The following is a 22,846-nucleotide window of genomic DNA, read 5'->3' as shown; positions in this document are numbered from 1 at the left end:
CAATGCCCCGTGACTGATAAGTGCTCACGCTACCACAATCCCCTGGCAAGAGTGGCCACAGCGGGCTATTGTGTGATGCTTGAGTCTACCACGTCTTGGATAGGTAGAGCTACGGCGCAGCGGCCGGGGGCTCCGCTGTGGAAGCGCAGTCATTGGGATCGTGTCAAAGCTTACCTTTGTGTACCCGGCTGACCCAGCGACCTTGACTTTTCAGAATGTTCTTTGATAACCTGGGAACGATTCTTCTCTTCGCCGTGGTGGGAACCATATTCAACACGTTTACAATTGGTAAGTGCGAACCGCTCGCTGCTGGGACATTGGTGTGAGCGACGACTTCACGCCTCTTGCACAACTTTGGCGTGAGGTTTCGGCACATGAAATACGTAATTCGCCAAAATCTATGTTTTATGGCAACCGTTGTGGAAGTTCCATACAGGTTCCGATGGGCTGGGTCCTTCTGTGTGACGCTTCTGGGCGTCACAGCCATCGACCTGGCCGTGGCTTGGGTCCGCTTGCTCTACGTGAAACACACATTGACAGTACATGCAAGTGTGGTTGCGTTCAGATCGTGCTGAAGAGAACCAGCTTCTACCCCCGAGGGCGCACGTCCCTCGCAGGGGCCCGCGAGATACCCGAGCCTCCACCTCCAGCCACGTGGGGTTTTACCCCAGGAGACACTGTCATTTGTCAACAATCGCTGATGCAAGCCGAGTGATTTTGGCGACCGGCGTCGCTGCAAATGACACGGCTCCGCGGCTCGTCACGCGCTGTGAATACCGCGACAGGGGCGCCGGACAGCCAGCGAGCCGACACGTCCGGTAACAGGCCGCCTCGTCACAGCCTCCGCCGCTCTCTCCGTCACAGCCTCCGCCGCTCTCGCCGTATCCCGGCCGGCAGAATCGCCGCCAGCGGCAGAACTCAGGAAGAACTCAGGAAGACAAGGTGGAATTTATTGGTATGCGCGGAGGCATCCACCGTCCACAGACTCCATGCGTTCCTTGCGCTTTGGTGCACACGTCTGTAGCTGTCTGCCGATGGTTTCCACTGTCCATTTATGTCAGCGTGCCGCCACAAATCGGCTCTTTTCGCCAGATGCTCGCACCATTTTAATTAAGCTGTCACTGGAACGCATTTACATACAGCCAATGCCACGCCGCGCAATCGCTGACAAGCTGGCGCATCTGGGGACCGTAATGTGCAGATCGGTGGCACCTGCCGAGGGGCGGGCGGAGCAGTACCAACAGCTCGTGGGACGGCACGCACACGTGCAGCGCCAGCGCCCGTCAGGAGTCGCCGGACAGCCGGTGACCGTTGGCGCACCGCCCGTACCCGCCCCGTCATCAGTGGGCACCCGGCGGCGGCGGCGCGGCGGCGGCGAAAGGCGCCGCTGACGCGCCCGACCGCACAAACATGGCGCAATGGTGACGGCGCGCCGCGGCTTAGCGGACGGCGCGCGCCGGCAACTATCGGCGCTCCTGCCGTCTGGAGATCCAGCCCGATACGGCCGGCAGTGGCCCGCGTGGGAACTCCCTCGGTCCAGCCAGGGGCCCATGAGCGGTTAGGAAGGGTAGTTTTGTCGGCGCCAGCTATTTAGCTCGGCGTCCAGCTTCACGTCCCTTTCGGTCGCTCAGGGCGGCTGCGGCGCTGGCTGCCCAGATTTCATGCTGGAGACTGCGCTTGTACAGCTTTGACTGCTCAGCATTGATGATATGCGCTGTGCTCAACTTGGCGTGGATTGGAATGGATTCTGACTCCACAACTTTGGAAGCTCACTCCTGATTTCCATCAGACTTTTTCAAACTGAGTCGAATCAATTTTTTATTCAAGCCACTTCACTCACTCCTACGTACCTTGCTGATTCCACGTCTGATTTGGGATCACGCGGGCCTGCAAAGCATGAAACGTGCCTTCCCAAGCGCAAAAAAATGCATCCTTGCAGTGACTTCATTGACTTCTGAAGGATTTGGCTATACATATTTATGACACCCTAAAACCTAATGGAACAAAACATTGCGAATTATAATCAAAGGATGTACTGGGGATGCAATATACGGTAATTAATCGGCCAGCTTTTGAGTATCGCAGCCAGTAGAAAACGCCATCTGCCAGATGCGTTCACAGGCTGCTCGAGCACCAAGGTCACAAACATGACCGGCATGGCTTGCGTGGCATGACATGCACTTTCTCTCGGTCCACCTTTTTATTCAAGCCTTGGGTGAACCTACAGATCGGTTTGCGAGGCACCTCGAACTTCACTTTATATATATGTAACCTTCTCTCTCTCTCTCTTTCCCTCAAATATCATATATATATATATATATATAATATATATATATATATATATATATATATATATATATATATATATATATATATATGTGTGTGTGTGTGTGTGTGTGTGTGTGTGTGTGTGATATTTGAAAGCTTACCGATTTTTAGTAACCGGTTTTACATCTCCGTCATTGGGATTCTCAGATTCTTGACAAAGTACGATGTGGTGATCGGTACTGGAAAACCCAATGCATTTCTTTTTAACTTGAGCAACAAAATGCTTTTGAATATTTTTTCGCTAGATACATAACACGAATGTGGTCTTTGCATGTTATCTGGATGTGTCTTATGTTTGTTGGTAGATTGGCTTATGGCTCACATGTCGTTCAACGGGCATCACCAACAAATTTGTGTATAAGTAAAGACCGATTATTAGAAAGATTGACTTTGTCTTAATCAGTGACTCATTTTTACCTAATTATGAGCAGTAATCTATTCCGTGTTCTATTGTGGTAACAAGATGTCTCATGTTTGATTTCGGATCAAACATAAATGTTTTTTTACATGCCTCTAACCTGATTGAAATCAACCTGAATTCCCCGAAATTCAGAGTGATTCTGGGGTCGATTTGACTCTGATTTTCAATAGAATTTAGTACAAGTGCTTTGGCTCCAAGATCTCCGTTCATCTCTCCTGCATTCAGAGCCTCTCGCTGGGTGTCCGTCAGGCTTTAGGGACCGGCAGGCGTCTGCGGCCTCGGCCGTCTTATCCCGTCGTGCGCGAACCTGCATTACCGTTGCATTCACTGATCGTCGCGTGGGATCAGTCGCCACAACCAGCCAACTCTAGCACCACGTCCGCCGGCCAGGTAACATGACCACAGACATCTGCGCGCATCCGCTGGGCCATCCAGCACCCGGACGCTGAGCCATCCCCAGCACCCGGACGCTGAGCCTGTCATCGGACGGTAAAACAGCCAGCGGGCCGCGGTGGTGGAGGGGGGGGGGGGGGGGGGGGCTGGGCCGGCGGGCCGGGCGGAGCCGGGCTGGCCAGGCCCTGACCCCCACCCCGTCATGCCGCAGCCCTCCCCTGGCCGTGGCAAACCAAGGCCTTCACGTGCAACGCTGGTTGACGGGCTGATCGGGAGACGGGGAGGGGGAGGGGGCCGAGACCGGGAGGGCAGGCTTGCGCGCCAGTGTGCCGACCGACCATCAGCTGGCCGTGGCGGTCGGGGCCTGGGGATAACTCAAGAGCCTGAGCAATGTCCCTCTTTCTGACCCCCGTTTCGCCCTGTGCAGATAGCATTAAAGGAGAGTTAGGGATTAAGAAGAAGGAGAGATATGGAGCGACAGGCCTGGAATGAGAAGAAGTGGGAAGCGGAGTGGAGGAGGAAGATAGAGGGGGGGGGGGACAGGGGAGGAAAGAGGGAGAGAGAAAAACAAGGAGTGAGATAGATGCAGAAAAAGATAGAAGGGACAAATGATAGGTAAGAGGCCGACGCACCAAATCAGAGAGATCAGACGTTGAGTAGATCCATGACGGAGATGGTCTACAGAAGGCTAACATCATTAGAAACTTTATCAGTTTCCTTCCCATCACCAAATCATGTCATGCCGCGGCGTATCTAGCCGATGCTCTGCTTCGTAAGAGGCTGCCGCTGAAGTGTGGCTGGCCGGCGACACGCTGCGGTATGAGCGGGAGGTACCTCTGAGGTACTGAGTGGTGGGAGGTGCCCCCGCCTGCGTCAGGCGGAAAAAGGAACTTTATTGTCTTTCTTCCGTCCGCATCCCTTTAATCGCTTTATTAGTTCTTGCACTTTTTCCTGACGAGCACTTCAGCAGCTGCGTAACCAAACAGGTTGACCTGTTGCCGTTTCTGTGTCTGCTAGTAATGATTGCCTCTTCCTGGCGAGCGTTTCAGTAACTCCAGGTCCACATAGGGAGGATAGCGGAGTCAAGGTCGCAGGGAAAAGACACAGTCCCGGAAAACTGGTATTCTGGCGCTACGGGATCCTAATTGCTATCATAGGCAAGAAACTGGATGATTGTTGGCGTCATGCTGCTAATCGAAAAATCCTGGCTCAGTTACCGCCGTAGGAAAGCATCACTAGGCCCAGTTTCCAGTCCAGGAATGGTGACACCAATGATCTTAGCAGTCAGCCGCCCACAGGAGCAGCCCCGATGTCAAACTTAAAGGAGCAGCCGCGCCAGAGCTCTGTCCATCCCACCACGCATCTTTAGCCGACTGTATCACAAGACGTAGCGAAGTCTCCGTTTATCCCACCGGGCTCTTGATGCCGACGGTATCACGAGGTCTGGGGCTCTGTTTATCACACCGGGCGCTTGATGCCGAAGGCATCACGAGATCTATGGCTCTGTTTGTCCTACCGGGCTCTTGATGCCGGCGGTATCACGAGGTCGGGGGCTCTGTTTGTCCTACCGGGCTCTTGATGCCGGCGGTATCACGAAGTCTGGGGCTCTGTTTGTCCCCAACCGGGCTCTTGATGCCGACGGTATCACGAGGTCTGGGGCTCTGTTTGTCCTACCGGGCTCTTGATGCCGGCGGTATCACGAAGTCTGGGGCTCTGTTTGTCCTACCGGACTCTTGATGCCGGCGGTATCACGAAGTCTGGGGCTCTGTTTGTCCCACCGGGCTCTTGATGCCGACGGTATCACGAGGTCTGGGGCTCTGTTTGTCCTAACTCATGCCGTTGTTGCTACAAGGCCAGCGTCTGGGTCGCCGGATCCCGTCGGATTAGAGAGCCGCCGCAGTGGATGTTAGTCGGTGGCTGGAGTGGTGGCCATCAGCCCTTTCCCCCGGTCTCCGTGCTCACCTCCGGCTACGCGTCAGGCTCCGCATGCTAAATGGGAGGGCGGGGGAGGGGGAGGAGAACGAGAGCGGAAGAATTCGAAGAGAAAGGGAAGCGAACGGAGGGTGAATGAAGGTAACCAGGGGAAGCGGGTACGATACCTGCATTGTGAATAAATGAAGCCGTAGTCGTGTTGTAAAACCGTGAGGCTGCTGTCTGGCAGGACTACGGTAAGCTGTGCCAGCAGTGGCAGGCGCCAGCGCCGCCCAGGCCAGTGGCTTGGGCGTGGTCAGGGGTCACGGTCAGGCGCTACTACGTGCCGGAGGTCAATCGGTCCCCCGGCGCGAGCACGACCGGGGCGAAGGGAGGCGGAGTCGCGGACTGTTACTTCACGGGCCATTAGAAATCTGACCTTTTCCGATATATTGGCGATACGATCACCCCGACCCGCCGCAAATGACTTATGTTCTTTTTGGCTATTTGCGTCAGTCCTCGAGACGCGAGCGTTGCATAGACCACGGCCTTGCATACTACGTGAATGTTAGCTGCGATATCGGAAAAATGACCGGTTGACTGGAAGATAGCTGTAAAATTTTGTTATTTCTTGCTGTGTCCGATGCGATTATATAGCTGAAGGATAATGAGAAAAGTTGGTGACTAGCATGACCACCGCGACCAGAACGTGTACCTTTTAATGGGCAAATCATAAAGTAATTACCGCCCCAATGAAAGCTGGTGTGATCACTACTGCGCGTCTCATGTTGCACTCTCTCCCGCGTGTAACACACTTCAACCTGTCCACGACGAACAGACAGCACACCGCTGAGACCACGACACTCTGTCACCTCGCGCGAAAGCGGCGCTTGTTTCCGATCCGGCGCTGAGGTCATGTTTCGGCCGCGCGCCGGCTGTCCCAGGTGTCAGAAGGCTGACGCCGCCGGAGCCTTGGGATCAATGAGCTGAGACGGCACGGCTCTTAACGAACTGGGTCATGGTGCTCCTCGCCGGCGCACACAGGCAGGCGAAGGGTGCCACGCATCCAGCGGCTGGACTTGTTTACTGAGAATGGAGCTTTGTGACACAAAAGGATTCCCAACCAGCTTGGCGTTGTGTGGGTACTTTGATATCGCTGAACCAGTTTCCATTGTCTTTCACGGTTCCCCAGTCCATTGGGTTTATATCCCCATTCAGTAGCTAACAGTAAGAACCAGTCTTTTTCTTTAGCCGGAGCCGGACTTGCAATTAAAGACAGCTGATCTTGCGTCGCGTTTGCTATGTGCTTGCTATGTCTGATTCATCTTGATCCGAGCATTACGTTACTCAGAGCGGATGGATGGCGGATGTTCAACAGGTGGATGTTGTTAAGACATCGGTTCTTCGTAAAACGGAAAACATGCACCGCAATGACTATCTATTTATTGCAGCACGCCGACGTCCGTCATCACTCATAACCAGTCACAGCGTGTCATGCTACGCTTAAGATAAACACATATGGACAGATATCACGCATCGATCGTTCCGCATATGTTTCGTGACGGATTTCATGAGCACGACCGGGCGTATGATTAAGGTCAACGCGACGGCAGCGGTGGCTCTCCGCCTGTCAGCCAGGTTTGGTCCCGTCCGGGGCGCGTTACTACCGCCCCCCGCTGGGGTGGGGCAAGGCTGCCCCCCCCCCCTCCCCACTGGATTAGGGGGACAGTCTGGGCTGTCTGTCTCCTGCCGCACCCCTGCCTCGGTAAGCCGGCGGCCGCCGCCTCCCCGGGCGCCGGGGCGCGCCGCCGCCGCCGGTCCGCGCCGCAGCCCGCCCTGAGCGCGTGAATGAGCGTACCGGCGCGCTCGCCTGGCGCACCGGGGCCGCACTTTACAGGCTCGCCGTCATTCGGGCTGACTCACGCTATTGTCCGGGTTCGGTGGCGGTCACGCTGCGGCGGTGTTACCGCCGTGCTACCGCTGTGTTACCGCTGTGTTACCGCTGTGCCACAGCTGCCCGCTACCTGAGCAGCTCCAGGTCCACGGGCAGCATCCTTCGCTCAGCGTTGGCGTGGATCGATGCCGGCTCGGCTCTTATGCTAGGAGACCACGGCAGGGAAGCCGCCAGTCCATCACCACGACAACCGTGAATAGCAGAACGAAAGCCGGCGTGACCGACAGGACGCCGCAGGGCCTGTGTTTGCTGTCCGGGTGGTTCGTGGACTGCGGGCGTCTCGCGTCCAGCAACCTTGTGCTCCATCTTGACCGAGCGCCTGGGCTTTCAGCCCTGTCCCCCACAGGTTACACATGGGCTGCTCCTGGGCTACTCCTGGGTTACTTATGGGCAACTTATGGGCTGCTCCTGGGCTACTCCTGGGCTACTCCTGGGCTACTTATGGGCTGCTCCTGGGCTGCTCCTGGGATATTCATGGGCTACGCATGGGCTGCTTATGGGCTTCTTCTGGGCATCTGTATTCTAGACGAATGCAAATATTTTTCGGACTGCCGTCTAATTCTGATGTATTAGCATGTACACAATGACTCGGCCAGCAAGCGCTCCTCCAGGAGAGAATCCGGTTGCGCGACTGAAAGCCAAACATCATTCAGTCCTTCTCAGGGCTCCATAGCACCGGACCACGGCCGGGGAGTTAACTGGCCGAAATGTTATTCACGAAGTAGCACACCAGACAAGGATGATCATGGTCCGAACAATTGTTTCATCCGTAGAAGCAATATCGCGTCTTAATCCTCCCGCAAAACTGGACATTCTAGACACAGCGTTGATAACAAGCGCAAGAAATTAATAGAAGATGAACAGTAAGGATGTTTTCACACTGAAGATGAAAACTTCCGGCTCCCGTATTTGATCGTCCATGACGTTTTCTAACCAGCGGCGACATATGCCCTCCACCAAAGTGTATCATGCCTCGACAATTTGTGGAATAGTCTCGGTTGCCTACATTTTGAGCGCCAGAAATGCTGCGTCTCTCGTGCAAACCATGCCATTCACTAGATCCCGGCCAGGTGCCACCCATGCCAGCCCCGGCTGGTTTTTGCATCTCGTCTTCTCCTATGCCTGGCTTCTCATCACGTCCATGTCCTCCTCATCATCCTTGCAGCTTCCTGTGCGCCCACCCCAGCCCGTGCAGCGCCAGGGCGCCGTCATCGGTGTCGCCGCTCAGCGACGCAGGGGCTTCCGCCGAGGAACGCGGCCACTGGGCGGACGCCGATCCCTAATTAATCTTCCCGCACCCCCCCCCCCCCGCCCCCCACCCCCATCGCGCGCGCTCACACACAGACATACACCAGAGGCCTTTTTGCATCGGTGGGACGCCTACTGGAAATCAGTGGAACATAAGAAAGTGGTCGTGGGCTTTAAGGGTGGTGAAAACTATACGAACCCTGCTGGGTTTGTCCAATGATCAGATGGTCGAATGAATCCGTTCAGTGAGAAAGCCATCGTTCAGTTCAGGCTGCGTATGTTTTATACATCGTCTGAGGCAAACAGGTTTTCATCACGTTTGAAGAAAACGCCTGGCAACAATATTTTTGAGCCGGCGTTTCTTACACGTGCAACACTTGACGTCTAAAGGAAGAAAACCTGGTGTTATTCTGATACATTTTTTATGCAACAGTTTTGTGAGCGTGCAGGAAGGTTTGGCATCGAGACTTTGAGGGATGTGGTACAAGATGTTGCTCGTCCGCTGACCGTGTTGTCAACCCCCCACAAAATTCTGTTCGCGGGCACGTGGCCAGAGTGTTCCTCAGGAATGTTGAGGCCACAGGAACGACACGGGCACAGGAACGAATCTTTCCACAGAACTGGAACCCGGTCCTAGTTTGTGCAGTAAATGTACCTACAGCCGAAATTGCACGTTTTCACCGATCTTCCCCCTTTATCAATGACGTAACAGTCAAAGTTGTAGTACAGTTTCACCGTCTTCGACCATTTTGTTTATCAGGCTGATGGTGCTGTCTAAAATGCGTACTGTAGGCTTGATCTAAGGAATTCACAGCATTGTGGCGGGTTCAGACCTCAAACAACAATTAAGAATTAACAGCCATGGACTGTTGGTACAATGCCGCAACCGCTAAAAGTATGAGATACATCATTTTAGAAATGAGATGACTTAATTGATGGCCATCGCTATCAGGTATGCCTTAAACATAATTTTCTAGAAGCTTTTTTCAAATATCTTTTGAACAAAGGACCTTTGTAGTTCATATGCACGTAAACCGTATGACGCTCATCTGCGGTAACCACGAAACGTCATCTCTGTGGACTTTCTTTGCTGACGGCATGGTTATTTGCCGAGGTAGCTTTTCATGACACCCAACACCCTAAGTAACAAATCGCTTCCGAGCATGCGTGCAAGCATGGCGTGCTATTTCTTAACGAACACAAACTTGTCAAGTTCGACGAGGGTTAGCATGAGCTTCCTTTTGCACAAATAAGCTCAAATAATGGAGCCGATTGACGTGTAAGCACAGTAAGTATAACCAGCGAAGCAGAGTAGAGGGACATACCCCTTGAATCATGCAAACTTCCTGCCATTTTGGTCCGGGCCCACCCGGGTATTTACGAGTCTTTCGACACGCAATTTTACCTCGGAAATTCCAGCTGGATCTCGCACAACCTCAACACGCAGGTGGATAATAGTAGATAATTACACCTGGAGTTTGGCCGAAAGCTTTACTCAGCGGCACTTATCTGCAAGCAGAACGGCTGCCGTCGTTCGGCGGTGAGTGCGGCGGTGTCCACTTAGCGACCGGCCCGGGAGACAGCCCGGCCCGGGAGAGCGACTGGCTCGGGAGGCAGCCCGGCCCGGGAGGCAGCCCGGCCCGGGAGGCAGCCCGGCCCGGGAGGCAGCCCGGCCCGGGAGACAGCCCGGCCCGGGAGAGCGACCGGCCCGGGAGACAGCCTTGCCCGGGAGAGCGACCGGCCCGGGAGACAGCCCGGCCCGGGAGGGCGATCTGCCCGGGAGACAGCCCAGCCCGGGAGAGCGACCATCCCGGGAGACAGCCCGGCCCGGGAGATAGCCCGGCCCGGGAGAGCGACCGGCCAGTATTCCCCAGTGCGGGCGGTACCTGCCGGCGGGCAGTGACGGCACTGTTGCCCTGGCATGCCGACCGCAGCGGGCAGTACCTGCCGGCGGACAGTGACGGCACTGTTGCCCTGGCATGCCGACCACAGCATCGGCGGCTCCGTGTTCCGGTGACCTCAGACCGTGCGGGCAGAAACCCCAGCTGCAGCCTGGCGCCGTGACACGGCTGATTCGTGCACCGCCGGCCCTTCCGCCGCGGCACCGTGCGCAGCGGCACTCCGCAAACCTCATCAGAGGGTGACTGCTATAGCAAGCGCGGCGGGGTGAGCTGCATGGGCCCGTGATGGTTTTGTGGTGCCTGGTATCATTTTCGGGATGGGAGATGTGGGAGTAACTCATGCCTACACCAGTCGAGAGCTGACAACGGCTGGTGGTTTTAGGGGTTGGTGGGATGGCTGCTTGAAGGAGGCACGGGTATTTGGCTGCAGCGCGTTGGGAGCATGATGCTGTGTATGGCTCTTTGGAGACGCGTTGTTTTAAACGTCTCTCTCGCGCGCTCTTTCCCGAATTATGCGTACTTAATGCTACGGTTAAAACGGCAGCTTTTAAACTTATTTTTATCATATTTCCGGGTAGGTGGCTTGTGCACGGAACATTTTGCCTCAGGCCAAAGTGCTTTGCCCCAGCTTTTCCACGTCGTGATCACAGTTTGGGCACGACGCCGTGCCCGCGGGCGCCTGGAAGCTGCGCCTTTCAGGGCGATGTCCAGTGAGAATTTGCACTTTACATCCAAGCAGCATTGAACACCTTTTAACACACTTGAGGTGGTCGAATATCAATTAGGTTCTCGCAGAGCCCGTGGATGAGGGTGTGCAGCCTTACTGAAGATCGTCCTCAGTGGATGAGGATGAGGGTGTGCAGCAGCATTGTGCTGCCCGTGGATGAGGGTGTGCAGCATTACTGAAGGTCGTCCTTAGTGGATGAGGATGAGGGTGTGCAGCAGTATTGTGCTGCCCGTGGATGAGGGTGTGCAGCGTTACTGAAGGTCGTCCTCAGTGGATGAGGATGAGAGTGTGCAGCAGTATTGTGCTGCCCGTGGATGAGGGTGTGCAGCATTACTAAAGGTCGTCCTCAGTGCCGCCGCTCCGCCTCTACCGCCTTTCATTTCAATGTCCATTGGGGATTCGCACTTTGCATCCAAGCGATATTGAACACCATTTAGCACACTTGAGAAGATCAAATCTCAGAAAGTTTCTCGCAGAACCGGTGGATGACGGTATGCAGCGTTCTTGAAAGTCGTCCTGATGGTTGCTGGTATTAGTATAAGGTGGTGTCGTATAGCTCACGGTAGCAAGATCAGATTCCCTTCTCTTATTAGAGATACCTTCCACCACCCTATGCCGTATACAGGCTAGCGACAATCGGGGATCAATGATCATCGTCATGTCAGGTAAAATTGAGGAGATGGTTTTGCTTAATTAGCTTGTTTCGTGAACATATGCCTGTGTCACTGGAAATTCAAATTGCAGACTTGAAATGTAGAACCGGAGATGGTATTCACGAGTTCCTGTTCTGGCCGGCTTATGAGACTATGATACAATGGACTGAATTCACACCTCTTTTTACGTTAAATCCCCAATAACAGTGTTGACGTGAGATTTTATACCATTGACACTACTACATCTGAAAACGTCGCCAACACTAAGGTCGCGACAATCAGATCAGGACATTCATTCGGTGGCCTTCCATCTTATTCCGCTGTAGATCCCGTCAACGAAGTACTCTGCCTACTGCTGCGGCCTTCCACAACTGCCCACAGCTCGTGCGCACGCGCCCTGTGACCTGTTGTGACCTGTTGCCTCTTTCTGTTGTGACCTGACCACTCGACCTGTTGCTCGGAGCAGTGCCTCCTGGAGTTAAGTTTTCATGAAGCAGCGCCTTCTGAAGCCAGGCTCTTGTGAAGCAGCGCCTCCTGAAGCCAGGCTCCCATGAAGCAACGCCTCCTGAAACCAGGCTCCCATGAAGCAGCGCGGCTGAGGCGTGTCTAGTTTCGTGAGCGGTCTGGAATGGCGGCGGTCGAAGAGGTGTGCACTGTTTGTTTGCGTCGGCAGCCTTCACGGCACACTCATAGCCTCCAGCGTGGGGGGGGGGGCGCGGGTGTCCAATATCGCTTTATCGCGTGTTGCCGCCACTAACGCCGTTATCTGCTGAGTCCGGCTTGTCTGCCAGGTGCCGGCCTCCGCGGCGTCTGTTTACCTGTTGTATCGGCGCGCTAATCGATCTTCCGTCGGCGTCGCGGGCAGGTCAATTACCGTCATCATCGGCGACGGCTTTGGTCGTGCGGTCGCCCATGGCCGCGGCCAGGGCCTGGCTGCCGTCTCCCCTTCCCGAAGGCCGCGCTCCGCCCTTCCCCGGAGCGAGACGTGGCCGCGGGCGTTGAACTGGGTCAGGGTCGCGCCACGCGCCGCGGTCGCGCCGCCTTCGCCACTAATGGGCGGCGCGAGCGGCGCGGCCTCGCGACGCGCTGGGCTCGCGCGCCTCTTGACGCGCCGCTCGAGCTTTGTCGCGACGGGTCGGCCGGCGACGGCCGCGGCGGGCGGCAGATTCCCGTACCGGTTTTGGCTGTCTGGCGACGGTGGATGAACCCATCGCGGCTGTTGTTGTTTTCTCCACGGCGTTAGAGATGCGCCTTCTGATGATCGAGTGGCGTGCGTGACGAAACAGATACCCGAAGTCCGACGCATGTGGCGGGCTCTGCGAGATCTCGGTAGTCTTGTGCAGCTGCTGCGTGGTCAGGAGTGGTTACAGGAGGAGTGGAGTGGAGTAGAGTGGTCGATCACCGCGTCGGTAACACTCCGGTAACGACCGGAGCTACGGCGAAACGTCGGCACTGATGGCACGCCGTCGGTCTGGTCAATGCCCGTGACCTCTGGTGATCCCTCGTTGTCTCTCGGGTGGGATTCCCTGGAGCTGATCAGGTCGAGCCTCCTGCGGCATGGGAGTTACTTCAGTGTAGGTTTTGAGAATACATGCACCGTATCCTGCGGGAGAGTTGGGGCATTTGGGTCAACGAGACAGCCCTTACATTGAGGGCTTGTCGCCCCTTTCTTCTCCAGCTGTTCGATTGATAAGCACCGCTTGCCTCAGGAGCTGTGGCTTAAAACGTCGGCATGGAAACAAAACCAGGCGGCGTTCAGTGCATTGCACGTTTTGTCTCACCATCTCCCCACCTATTTTGTTACGAGATGTCCCTCGCGGTGTTTTTTCCATGAAGGATTCTTTGAAGATCCGGCTACCCTACTGTTCGTCTCGGCTCGCGCAAGAATCCGGGTATTTATACGCGTAACGTTAATCAGCTGGGCCGCTGATCTGGACTGCGCTCGGGTTTTGATCCTTCATTGATGTAGCATGTCTCTACTCAGTTGGGCACATGTTGCAAGTCACCCAAACCAGACTCATCTCAGGTAGTCCTCCGATGGCGCCACTGATCGTGACCGCGGCCGCCGCCAGCAGCCCTACACCCGCGTCTCCTGCTGAAGGCGGCGGTCTGTACCTGGTGGTACAGACCGCCTGACCGTGGGGCTAACCGGCCGCGTCTCCTGCTGCAGGCGGCGATCTGTACCTGGTGGGGCTAACCGGCCGCGTCTCCTGCTGCAGGCGGCGGTCTGTGCCTGGTGGGGCTAACCGGCCGCGTCTCCTGCTGCAGGCGGCGGTCTGTACCTGGTGGGGCTAACCGGCCGCGTCTCCTGCTGCAGGCGGCGGACTGTACCTGGTGGGGCTAACCGGCCTGTACGGGGTCGAGATGCCCATACTCAACACGTTCCTGTTCGCCGCCCTCATCTCCGCTGTCGACCCAGTGGCCGTGCTGGCCGTCTTCGAGGAGATCCACGTCAACGAGATGCTCTACATCGTCGTCTTCGGCGAGTCGCTGCTGAACGACGCCGTCACTGTGGTTAGTGTCACGCGCCCAATGTCGAGTATCGCTGCGGTCGGTGCCGTCACTGTGGTGAGTGTCACGCGCTCAATGTCGAGTATCGCTGCAGTCGGTGCCGTCACTGTGGTGAGTGTCACGCGCTCAATGTCGAGTGTCGCTGCAGTCGGTGCCGTCACCGCGGTGAGTAGCGTCACTCGCTCAATGTCGAGTGTCGCTGCAGTCGGTGCCGTTGTCGGACAGTCGGACGCCGTGCACCAGCCGTGGAACGTGGGGCTCGTTATGCTTGCTTTGCATGCGCGCCACAGGCCGTAAGCCGGCTGTTATCGTCTTTATCGCCGATAGAAGCCGGACCAATGAGCGTGGCCTGCGGCGGGAATTGATCCGCGATCTTTAAGTTGCATGGCCCCAACGCACTCGAAGAGGTCATTTAGGAGCCTGAAATGTCCCGAGCGTCGAGCGCTCCAGCTGCGGGAATCACGACAGGGCTGCTGATGATTGTCTTGCCGTCAGCTGGCAACACGCAGGCGTAAGCGACTTCTCCGGGCAGCAACTCAGGTTTTAAGTGCGTTTTCCAGGTGTCCCGTGTCCAACAACTTCTCGCACAGCTGGGGAACTCATCCTCGATCGTTACGTGATTAGATGTACTCAAGGCTGGAGGGCCATAACATGTTGAGGGACCAGCCTGATTAGATGCTATTCTCGGTGACCTGATTCGGTTGTTTACGCCGAGCGGCAGGTAAGTGCGCTGTGGAAGCGCCGTCGAGCTGTTCCCAGGGGCCGGTCCGCGTGTATGCAGCTTCTTGATGTGGCCGCATGCGTATGGTCTCGACATGCAGCCGGGTCGTGTTCATAATTCACGTGTCGGTTACCAGTCAGCCAGAGTTGCCTCGCTGTGATCGGCGTGATGTGTTTTCAACAGGCGTTGTCAGCGTCACCACGCGGCGCATGCGCGCTCGCGCATTTTTATTGAGACCATTGTCGGCACTTGTTTTGCGCAGCGCTGCCTTCACGCATCAGGCAGCTCTCGCGCTCTGCCGGTGCCGACACGCTCCACACGCACCCCAGCGTCCGACGGTGTGTCGCCGGGGTGGCGCGCTGCGCGTGCGGGCCGCGCCTCGTCGGCCCCAGGCTGGCCGACAGTCGGCCGAGCTCGACCTCGATCGGGCACCAGAGCTATAACTGGCCCAGCCTCGCCGTCCCGGCAGATTGTGCGCCATTGGGCCGCGGGCAACCGGGGTGATGACCCCGGCTATGACCGCGGTCAGTGCTGGCCGTGATGGTGCGGTGATGGTGATTGTAAGTCGTACATATCGTGTGGTGACGGTGATGGCGGGGTGGCGATGGTAAAGATTGCCGTGCTTGTTCCGTATGGTGGGGTGTTGACGGTAGTCACGGCGGCGCCCTTGGCTGATCGATGTGGGCACGGTGCCGGGGGTGGTTATCGGGAAGTCCACCCCAGATCGCGTGTGGTGCTGGTGACGGCTGGTGCCGGTGGTGGCCGGCGCTGGGGTATGCCGCCCGCCACTCCGCATTGTGTAATACCGCGCGACATGCAGCTAAATGGCCTGCTCTCGGCGCTCGCGTTGGCCGACTGATCTCCGCTGACAGGTGACAGCGTGGTGACAATGCATGCCCGCTGACAGCGGTGCGTCGCTCCACGCCGCGTCGCGTCGCTCTACGCCGCGGCGCGCTGGGCGTGACGGTGCACACAGGAAGTGCCCGGTGGCTGGCTCTTCCGTTCCCGTGTGAACACCCTGTCCGTGAACGCGCCGCTGTGCTGCGAGTGTCGCGCGGATTGAACAGGGACCGGGTGCGGCGCGCCACAGCCGAGCCTGCGCCGCGAGCCACGCCACAGTCGGTCCCACGCCGCGGCCCACGCCACAGCTGACCCCACGCCGCGATCCACGCCACAGCCGATCCTGCGCCGCGATCCACGCCACAGCTGACCCCACGCCGCGAGCCACGCCACAGCCGATCCTGCGCCGCGAGCCACGCCACAGCCGATCCTGCGCCGCGAGCCACGCCACAGCCGATCCTGCACCCTCGAGCCCCGCCGATCCTGCGCCGCGAGCCACGCCACAGCCGATCCTGCGCCGCGAACCACGCCACAGCCGATCCTGCGCCGCGAGCCACGCCACAGCCGATCCTGCGCCGCGAGCCACGCCACAGCCGATCCTGCGCCGCGAGCCACGACACAGCTGACCCCACGCCGCGACCCACGCCACAGCCGATTCCGCACCGCGACCCACGCGCTGTGACGGGGCCGTCCCGCTCGGCGCCGCCGTGACCGAGGGCTCTGGCGAAGGCTGCTGGAGTGCGGAGAACGGTCGCCAGCGGGGCAACCCCGCCGTTGCCCACGTCAATGTCGTCTGGTGTCCGGCAGCGCCACGCACATGGGTAGAGAAGCGGCCGCCAGCGATAGGGCGTCACCTTGGGTAGAGAAGCGAACGCCAGCGATAGGGTGTCACCATGGGTAGAGAAGCGACCGCCAGCGATAGGGTGTCACCACGGGTGGAGAAGCGGCCGCCAGCGGTAGGGCGTCACCATGGGTAGAGAAGCGGCCGCCAGCGGTAGGGCGTCACCATGGGTAGAGAAGCGGCCGTCAGCGGTAGGGCGTCACCATGGGTAGAGAAGCGGCCGCCAGCGGTAGGGCGTCACTATGGGTAGAGAAGCGGCCGCCAGCGGTAGGGCGTCACTATGGGCAGAGAAGCGACCGCCAGCGATAAGGCGTCACTGTGGGTACAGAAGCGGCCGCCAGCGGTGGGTGTGTTGATCTGCAGGGTCACATGCAGTAAGCACTGTGGAGTACCCCGGTGGAGTAATTTGGCTTATGTATGACGTCACTGTCGGATAAGGCACATGAGATACAGATGCCTAACTGTCAAGGCGGCATGACAGCGGCTCAAACGAACGACTAAGGTACGAAAATAAAAACAAGCGTGTTACCAGCCGTAACTCATACACTGCCCCTACTTCACCTGCTCCCGGTATTTTTTGATATAATATATCAATATATTTATATAACACAAATATATCATATTTCACCAAGTATGGTAAAATATGATATATTTCACCATGCTTGGTGACGGTCCTCGGTCTGGGCCGCCAGTTCGGAACTTCCGTCGGCGTTGACATTGTCAGACTTCAGTTCGGTGTCAATGCGCTGCTCAACGGAATACGGCTGGGAGCTTGCCGTGCTGAAGGTGTGGCCAACACGAGGTTCTGGTCCGTTCGCCAGGTGCTCTACCACATGTTCGAGGCTTACGTGGAGATGGGCGAGAATAACATCACGGCGCTGGACGTGGCGGCCGGGCTGCTGAAGTTCTTCGTGGTCGCGCTGGGAGGCACCTTGGTCGGCATCATCTGGGGCTTTCTCACAGCATTCGTCACAAGGTCAGTGGGCGAAGCGGAGCAACGTTCGCTCACGCTCTCGTTAACAGTCACAACGACTCTGAGCCGGCGGGGCGTGACTGCTTTCAGTAATAATCACGGTCTTCGTGCTTCCGGTGTGCGTAATGGGCATTTTTAGGCTGACATACGAAGCCTGGACTAAACCATGTACGGAAACAATCCAAAGTAATCAGCGTTGGTCCGTTTCTGCGGAAGCTCATTGTTTGGTTTGTTATTCACCACCACAGCTTTTGAGCATTACAGAAGCCCGTTGGAGCCAGGGCCGTGTGAGCGTGCCAGAGGGTATGGGGAAGAACAAATATCCTTTCAAGACAATGCTTTTGATGCACCAACGTACGTTTTATGTAAAACTTAATTAACGTGGAAGTATTGCTCAGACATCCACCCCATTTGCTCCGGTTCCCACGCCAATGATCAAAACTTAAACAAAATGCCGTCGCTGGCCGTGCAATGTCCCGGCTGTGCTAGCCCTGCGGCTGTACTCTGGCCCAGGGCGACGGCTATGATAGCCTTGTGGCTGCGTTCTGGCTCGGGGCGACAGCTGTGATATCCCCGTGGCTGTACTTAAGCCTAGGGCGACGGCTGTGCTAGCCCTGCGGCTGCACTCTGGCCCGGGGCTGTGCTAGCCCTGTGGCTGTACTCTGGCCCGGGGCTGTGCTAGCCCTGCGGCTGCACTCTGGCCCGGGGCTGTGCTAGCCCTGCGGCTGTACTCTGGCCCGGGGCTGTGCTAGCCCTGCGGCTGTACTCTGGCCCGGGGCTGTGGTAGCCCTGCGGCTGCACTCTGGCCCGGGGCTGTGCTAGCCCTGCGGCTGTACTCTGGCCCGGGGCGACGGCGGCGATAGCCCTGCGGCTGTACTCTGGCCCGGGGCTGTGCTAGCCCTGCGGCTGCACTCTGGCCCGGGGCTGTGCTAGCCCTGCGGCTGTACTCTGGCCCGGGGCTGTGCTAGCCCTGCGGCTGTACTCTGGCCCGGGGCGACGGCGGCGATAGCCCTGCGGCTGCACTCTGGCCCGGGGCTGTGCTAGCCCTGCGGCTGTACTCTGGCCCGGGGCTGTGCTAGCCCTGCGGCTGCACTCTGGCCCGGGGCGACGGCGGCGATAGCCCTGCGGCTGCACTCTGGCCCGGGGCTGTGCTAGCCCTGCGGCTGCACTCTGGCCCGGGGCTGTGCTAGCCCTGCGGCTGTACTCTGGCCCGGGGCTGTGGTAGCCCTGCGGCTGCACTCTGGCCCGGGGCTGTGCTAGCCCTGCGGCTGCACTCTGGCCCAGGGCGACGGCGGCGATAGCCCTGCGGCTGTACTCTGGCCCGGGGCGACGGCGGCGATAGCCCTGCGGCTGTACTTTAGCCCGGGGCGACGGTTTGGTGACCGGCCCGCCCGGCGCCAGCTGCTGACATTTACGGCCGGTGATTGGTGGACGCCGAGGGAGTTTGATTGGGCTCGGTGGGACCGCGTGGGCCGGTCTCACGGACGCCTGGTCCTGCCGCTCCTCGCTGCGCCGGTGCAGTGGAGACGTCAGACGACGGCGGCGGCTCCTGCCCTGCGGCACAGCCACGGGCCGATGATTGGTTCGAATTGGGCCGCTCGTCGCCTCCGGCCATGCCCCGGCTGTGGGCCAGCAGGCGGCCGCGCCCCGGCTGTGGGCCAGAAGGCGTCCTTGGCGCGCAGGAGAGCCGTCAGGGGCCGACACTGCCGTCACGTCAGGGGCCGACACCGCCGTCACGTCAGGGGCCGACACCGCCGTCACGTCAGGGGCCGTCCACTACGGTTGCACCGACAGTGGACGGGGCACCCTACACACGGGCCACACGCGTGCAAGAGAGTGCCTCTTCTGCGGAAAGAAACTTATTTATTTGGGACAAGAGATTAGACTGTGAAGTTCGTATGTTCAGTTAACGACCGTCAATATGTCGGTACAGGGCGTTGAACGACGTCGCTTAATGAGAACCTCCTGGTATATTGCAGGTCGTTAACTCAACAAAGAACTTCCAACTCATGACGTCGAAAAAGCATGACCTTGAGGCCTTTCTCTCTTATATTAAGACTGTGAAGTGTGCATGTAACGGCACGGACAGGGCGGACGGACGGATGTGTTTTTGTTTGGGAGACTTGTGTTACTTTATACAGCATTCTTAAAACGTTCGTTTGCTATGCTGCGAGTGCAGGTCATATGTCATGACATAGCAAATTTAAGCTTTCAGTAGTAAATCTGAAGCCCAAACTTTATACAATTGCGCCCAGTTTCTGGCGTCCAGCAAACTTCTTCCATTTTAATAATCACATAACAATCCTGTGCTCAATAGATCAAACAAAACCATGTTAAAAACATATTGCCTTTCTCACTGCTGTGGAGGATGTAAGAGACGAGTGTTTTCTACGGCGGGCCGTACAGCGGCGGCAGTCGTCCCCTGTTTCCGCCAGCCCCGGAGCCGGAGCCGAAGCCGCCGCTCTGGGGGACGATGCGGAGTCAGGTGGAGCCGATCCAACTGGTGTCTGTCGCGCGGGGCCGCACCGCTGGCACCGTCGGCGCTGGGGGCGGACCCCGTGTCCTGTCCTGTCAGCTGCGGGCCACGCTGCCCCCCGGGGAGCCAGCTCGCCTCGTCAGAGCACGTCGGGCGCTTGTTGGCCGGGCCTCGTCAGCTAATGAGTCCGCGTCCTCGGCGGCGGCTGCGCACGGGCCGCCGCCGAACCCTACCGCGGCCCCGTCCCCGTCATCGGCGACAACACTTCGCCCGGTGTGACTTGGCGGGACTACAGCGTAGCCGTCGCCTCCCCGCCCCTCCAGGGGCTGGATATAAACGGGGGAGGCAGGTCAGCCTGTGCTCCTGAGGAGTGCAGGGGGCTTGAGCCCGTGAAATGACTATACCGGACGTGCGACTTCCCGCGGAGTGCGAGCGCAAAATTAAGCATCACATTCAGATCAGCTGCTGTGATGTGCCTCAAACCAATGATGCTGTAAAAACAACGAGCTTGAAAGAACAACAGGGATGTGCAATATCGGTTTTGGTCCGGGATGCTGGGGACGCGCAATGCAATGCAATGTGCAATTGTGTAATTGTGTGTGCAATTGTGCAATCGTGTGCAATTTCTGTGAGCTGCTGCAGACGCGCGCCGCCATGCATATCAGCACTCGTGATAAAATTTGTCATTTTATACAGCTCCGTGATGGAACAGCTAACGAATGCCAACCGCAGTGTCAGTTGGACACATTTTGAGCCGGCGTCACCGTGTCCTGCAGGTTTACCAGCAGCGTGCGCGTCATCGAGCCGCTCTTCGTCTTCGTCATGGCCTACCTGGCCTACCTGAACGCCGAGATCTTCCACCTGTCCGGCATCTTGGCGTGAGCGAGCAGGCCGCCGATAGTGCGCCAAGCCGTTCTCACGGGCCACCGGGCGCGTCCAAAACAGCGGCCAGAGATGGGACGATGACGGCGGCGCCGGCGCCCGCTCAGCCGCCGCCGAGGGTGCCGCCTCCGATAAGGGGGCTCCGTGTCGTGTGTGAGGCACACGGCGGCGCTATTGATGTTCTCGCTCGGTGATAAGCAGGTTGGCAGTTTTGACCTGGCCTGATGATGAGCGATCGGTTGGCGGGTGGGTGAGGCGCGGGGGCGGAGGGGGAGGCGGGTACCAGCAAGGGCAGCGCCGTTCACGAGATACGTCTTGATTACGTTATCCATGCGTTTCCATGGTAACGTTATCGTTATCCATGGTAACGGTTGGGGTCTGCATTGGGGGAGGGCGTCTCCAGCTAATGGTTAAGGTCTGCGTTGCAGAATCACCTTTTGTGGCTTGACGATGAAGAACTACGTCATCTCGAATGTGTCGGCCAAGTCGCACACCACCATCAAGTATACGATGAAGATGTTGTCCTCTAGCTGCGAGACAGTCATCTTCATGCTGCTGGGCGTGGCCACCGTGCATAATCACCACGAGTGGAATACCTTCTTCGTGCTGTTCACCCTGCTCTTCTGCTCCCTGTTCAGAGCACTTGGTGAGCACTGGAGGCGGCACCGTAGCTTTTTCACCGAAGCTTACTAACATAATAAAATAAGACGACTAAAACCATTGTACTAGGCAAAAATATGTCGCAGCACGAGGTAAGAAGGCTTATTGTTTTAAATATGTATGTCCACTGCCTGCGACTAGGTTTTCTCCCATGTCTTGTGGAGGCGTACGAAGAGCGCTCATAAAAACAATACATGGAGGCAGGCATGCTTCGAGAAACGGATTTCAATTTTGGACAGCTTTGTGGATTGCCCTCAAGGGTCGCGTGGCTCCCAAAGTCCGGGGGTCAGTAATGCCCTCAGGGGTGTCGTGGCTCCCAGCGTTCGGATCTGGTCCAATGCCGCTTTCAGAAGTGTAGTGGCTCTCAGCGTCCGGGGCCGGTCCAGTGACGTCCTCAGAATTATTGTGGCTCTGATTGTCCGGGGCCGGTCCAGTGACGCCCTCAGGAGTGTCCTGGCTCTCATTGTCCGGGGCCGGTCCAGTGACGTCCTCAGGAGTGTCCTGGCTCTCATTGTCCGGGACCGGTCCAGTGACGCCCTCAGGAGTGTCCTGGCTCTCATTGTCCGGGGCCGGTCCAGTGACGTCCTCAGGATTATCGTGGCTCTCAGTGTCCGGGGCCGGTCCAGTGACGCCCTCAGGAGTGTCCTGGCTCTCATTGTCCGGGGCCGGTCCAGTGACGCCCTCAGGAGTGTCCTGGCTCTCATTGTCCGGGGCCGGTCCAGTGACGTCCTCAGGAGTGTCCTGGCTCTCATTGTCCGGGGCCGGTCCAGTGACGCCCTCAGGAGTGTCCTGGCTCTCATTGTCCGGGGCCGGTCCAGTGACGTCCTCAGGAGTGTCGTGGCTCCCAGCGTCCAGGGCCTGCCCAGTGACGCCCTCGGGGGTGTTATGACTCCCAGCGTCCGGAGACGGCCCAGTGATGCCGTGCCCTCCCGCAGGCGTGCTCATCCTGGCCGGGCTGGTGAACCGGGTGCGCATGCACCAGATCGCCGGCGTGGAGAAGTTCGTCATGATGTACGGCGGTCTGCGCGGCGCCGTGGCGTTCGCGCTCGTGCTGCTCATCGATCCGCACCACGTGCCGCAGCAGCAGATGTTCCTCACCACCACCATCACGGTCGTCTATTTCACCGTCTTCGTGCAGGTCAGCGGCAGAATTCTGCTACGTGAAGGTCGGCGTAGAGCAATCCAGACACACGTGCCATGACTAGACACGGGGCACGTGATCTGGAGGCAGGTCATGTGCGTGTCTGACGTGCCTCTAGTAGACGTAGTGGACCTGACGACCTGATGACGTAGACCTGACGTAGACGTGCGCTTGGATTCCGAATGGATTCTAAGATCCGGGTCCGGGTCTTGTTATTGAAGGGTCCAAGGAACCTTGGATCCACCTCTACAAGATCAAGCACGTG

At 57.8% G+C, this 22,846-nt stretch overlaps 1 protein-coding gene across 1 annotated transcript in view; it reads left to right on the top strand.

Moving 5' to 3' along the window:
• LOC119105534 (sodium/hydrogen exchanger 3) overlaps positions 1–22,846 on the top strand; it is a 53,017-nt gene that overhangs the window by 15,706 nt on the left and 14,465 nt on the right. Inside the window, exons 3-8 of the mRNA XM_037228996.1 lie at positions 215–288; positions 13,854–14,050; positions 17,271–17,425; positions 20,675–20,776; positions 21,209–21,426; positions 22,376–22,578. Coding sequence (XP_037084891.1) covers positions 215–288; positions 13,854–14,050; positions 17,271–17,425; positions 20,675–20,776; positions 21,209–21,426; positions 22,376–22,578 — 949 coding nt within the window. The remainder of the gene's footprint in view (positions 1–214; positions 289–13,853; positions 14,051–17,270; positions 17,426–20,674; positions 20,777–21,208; positions 21,427–22,375; positions 22,579–22,846) is intronic.

The sequence above is a fragment of the Pollicipes pollicipes genome, unplaced genomic scaffold, assembly GCF_011947565.3.
Source record: "Pollicipes pollicipes isolate AB1234 unplaced genomic scaffold, Ppol_2.1 Scaffold_6138;HRSCAF=7277_pilon_pilon_pilon, whole genome shotgun sequence".
NCBI lineage: Eukaryota > Metazoa > Arthropoda > Thecostraca > Pollicipedomorpha > Pollicipedidae > Pollicipes > Pollicipes pollicipes.
This window is presented reverse-complemented; position numbering and strand designations above follow the sequence as displayed.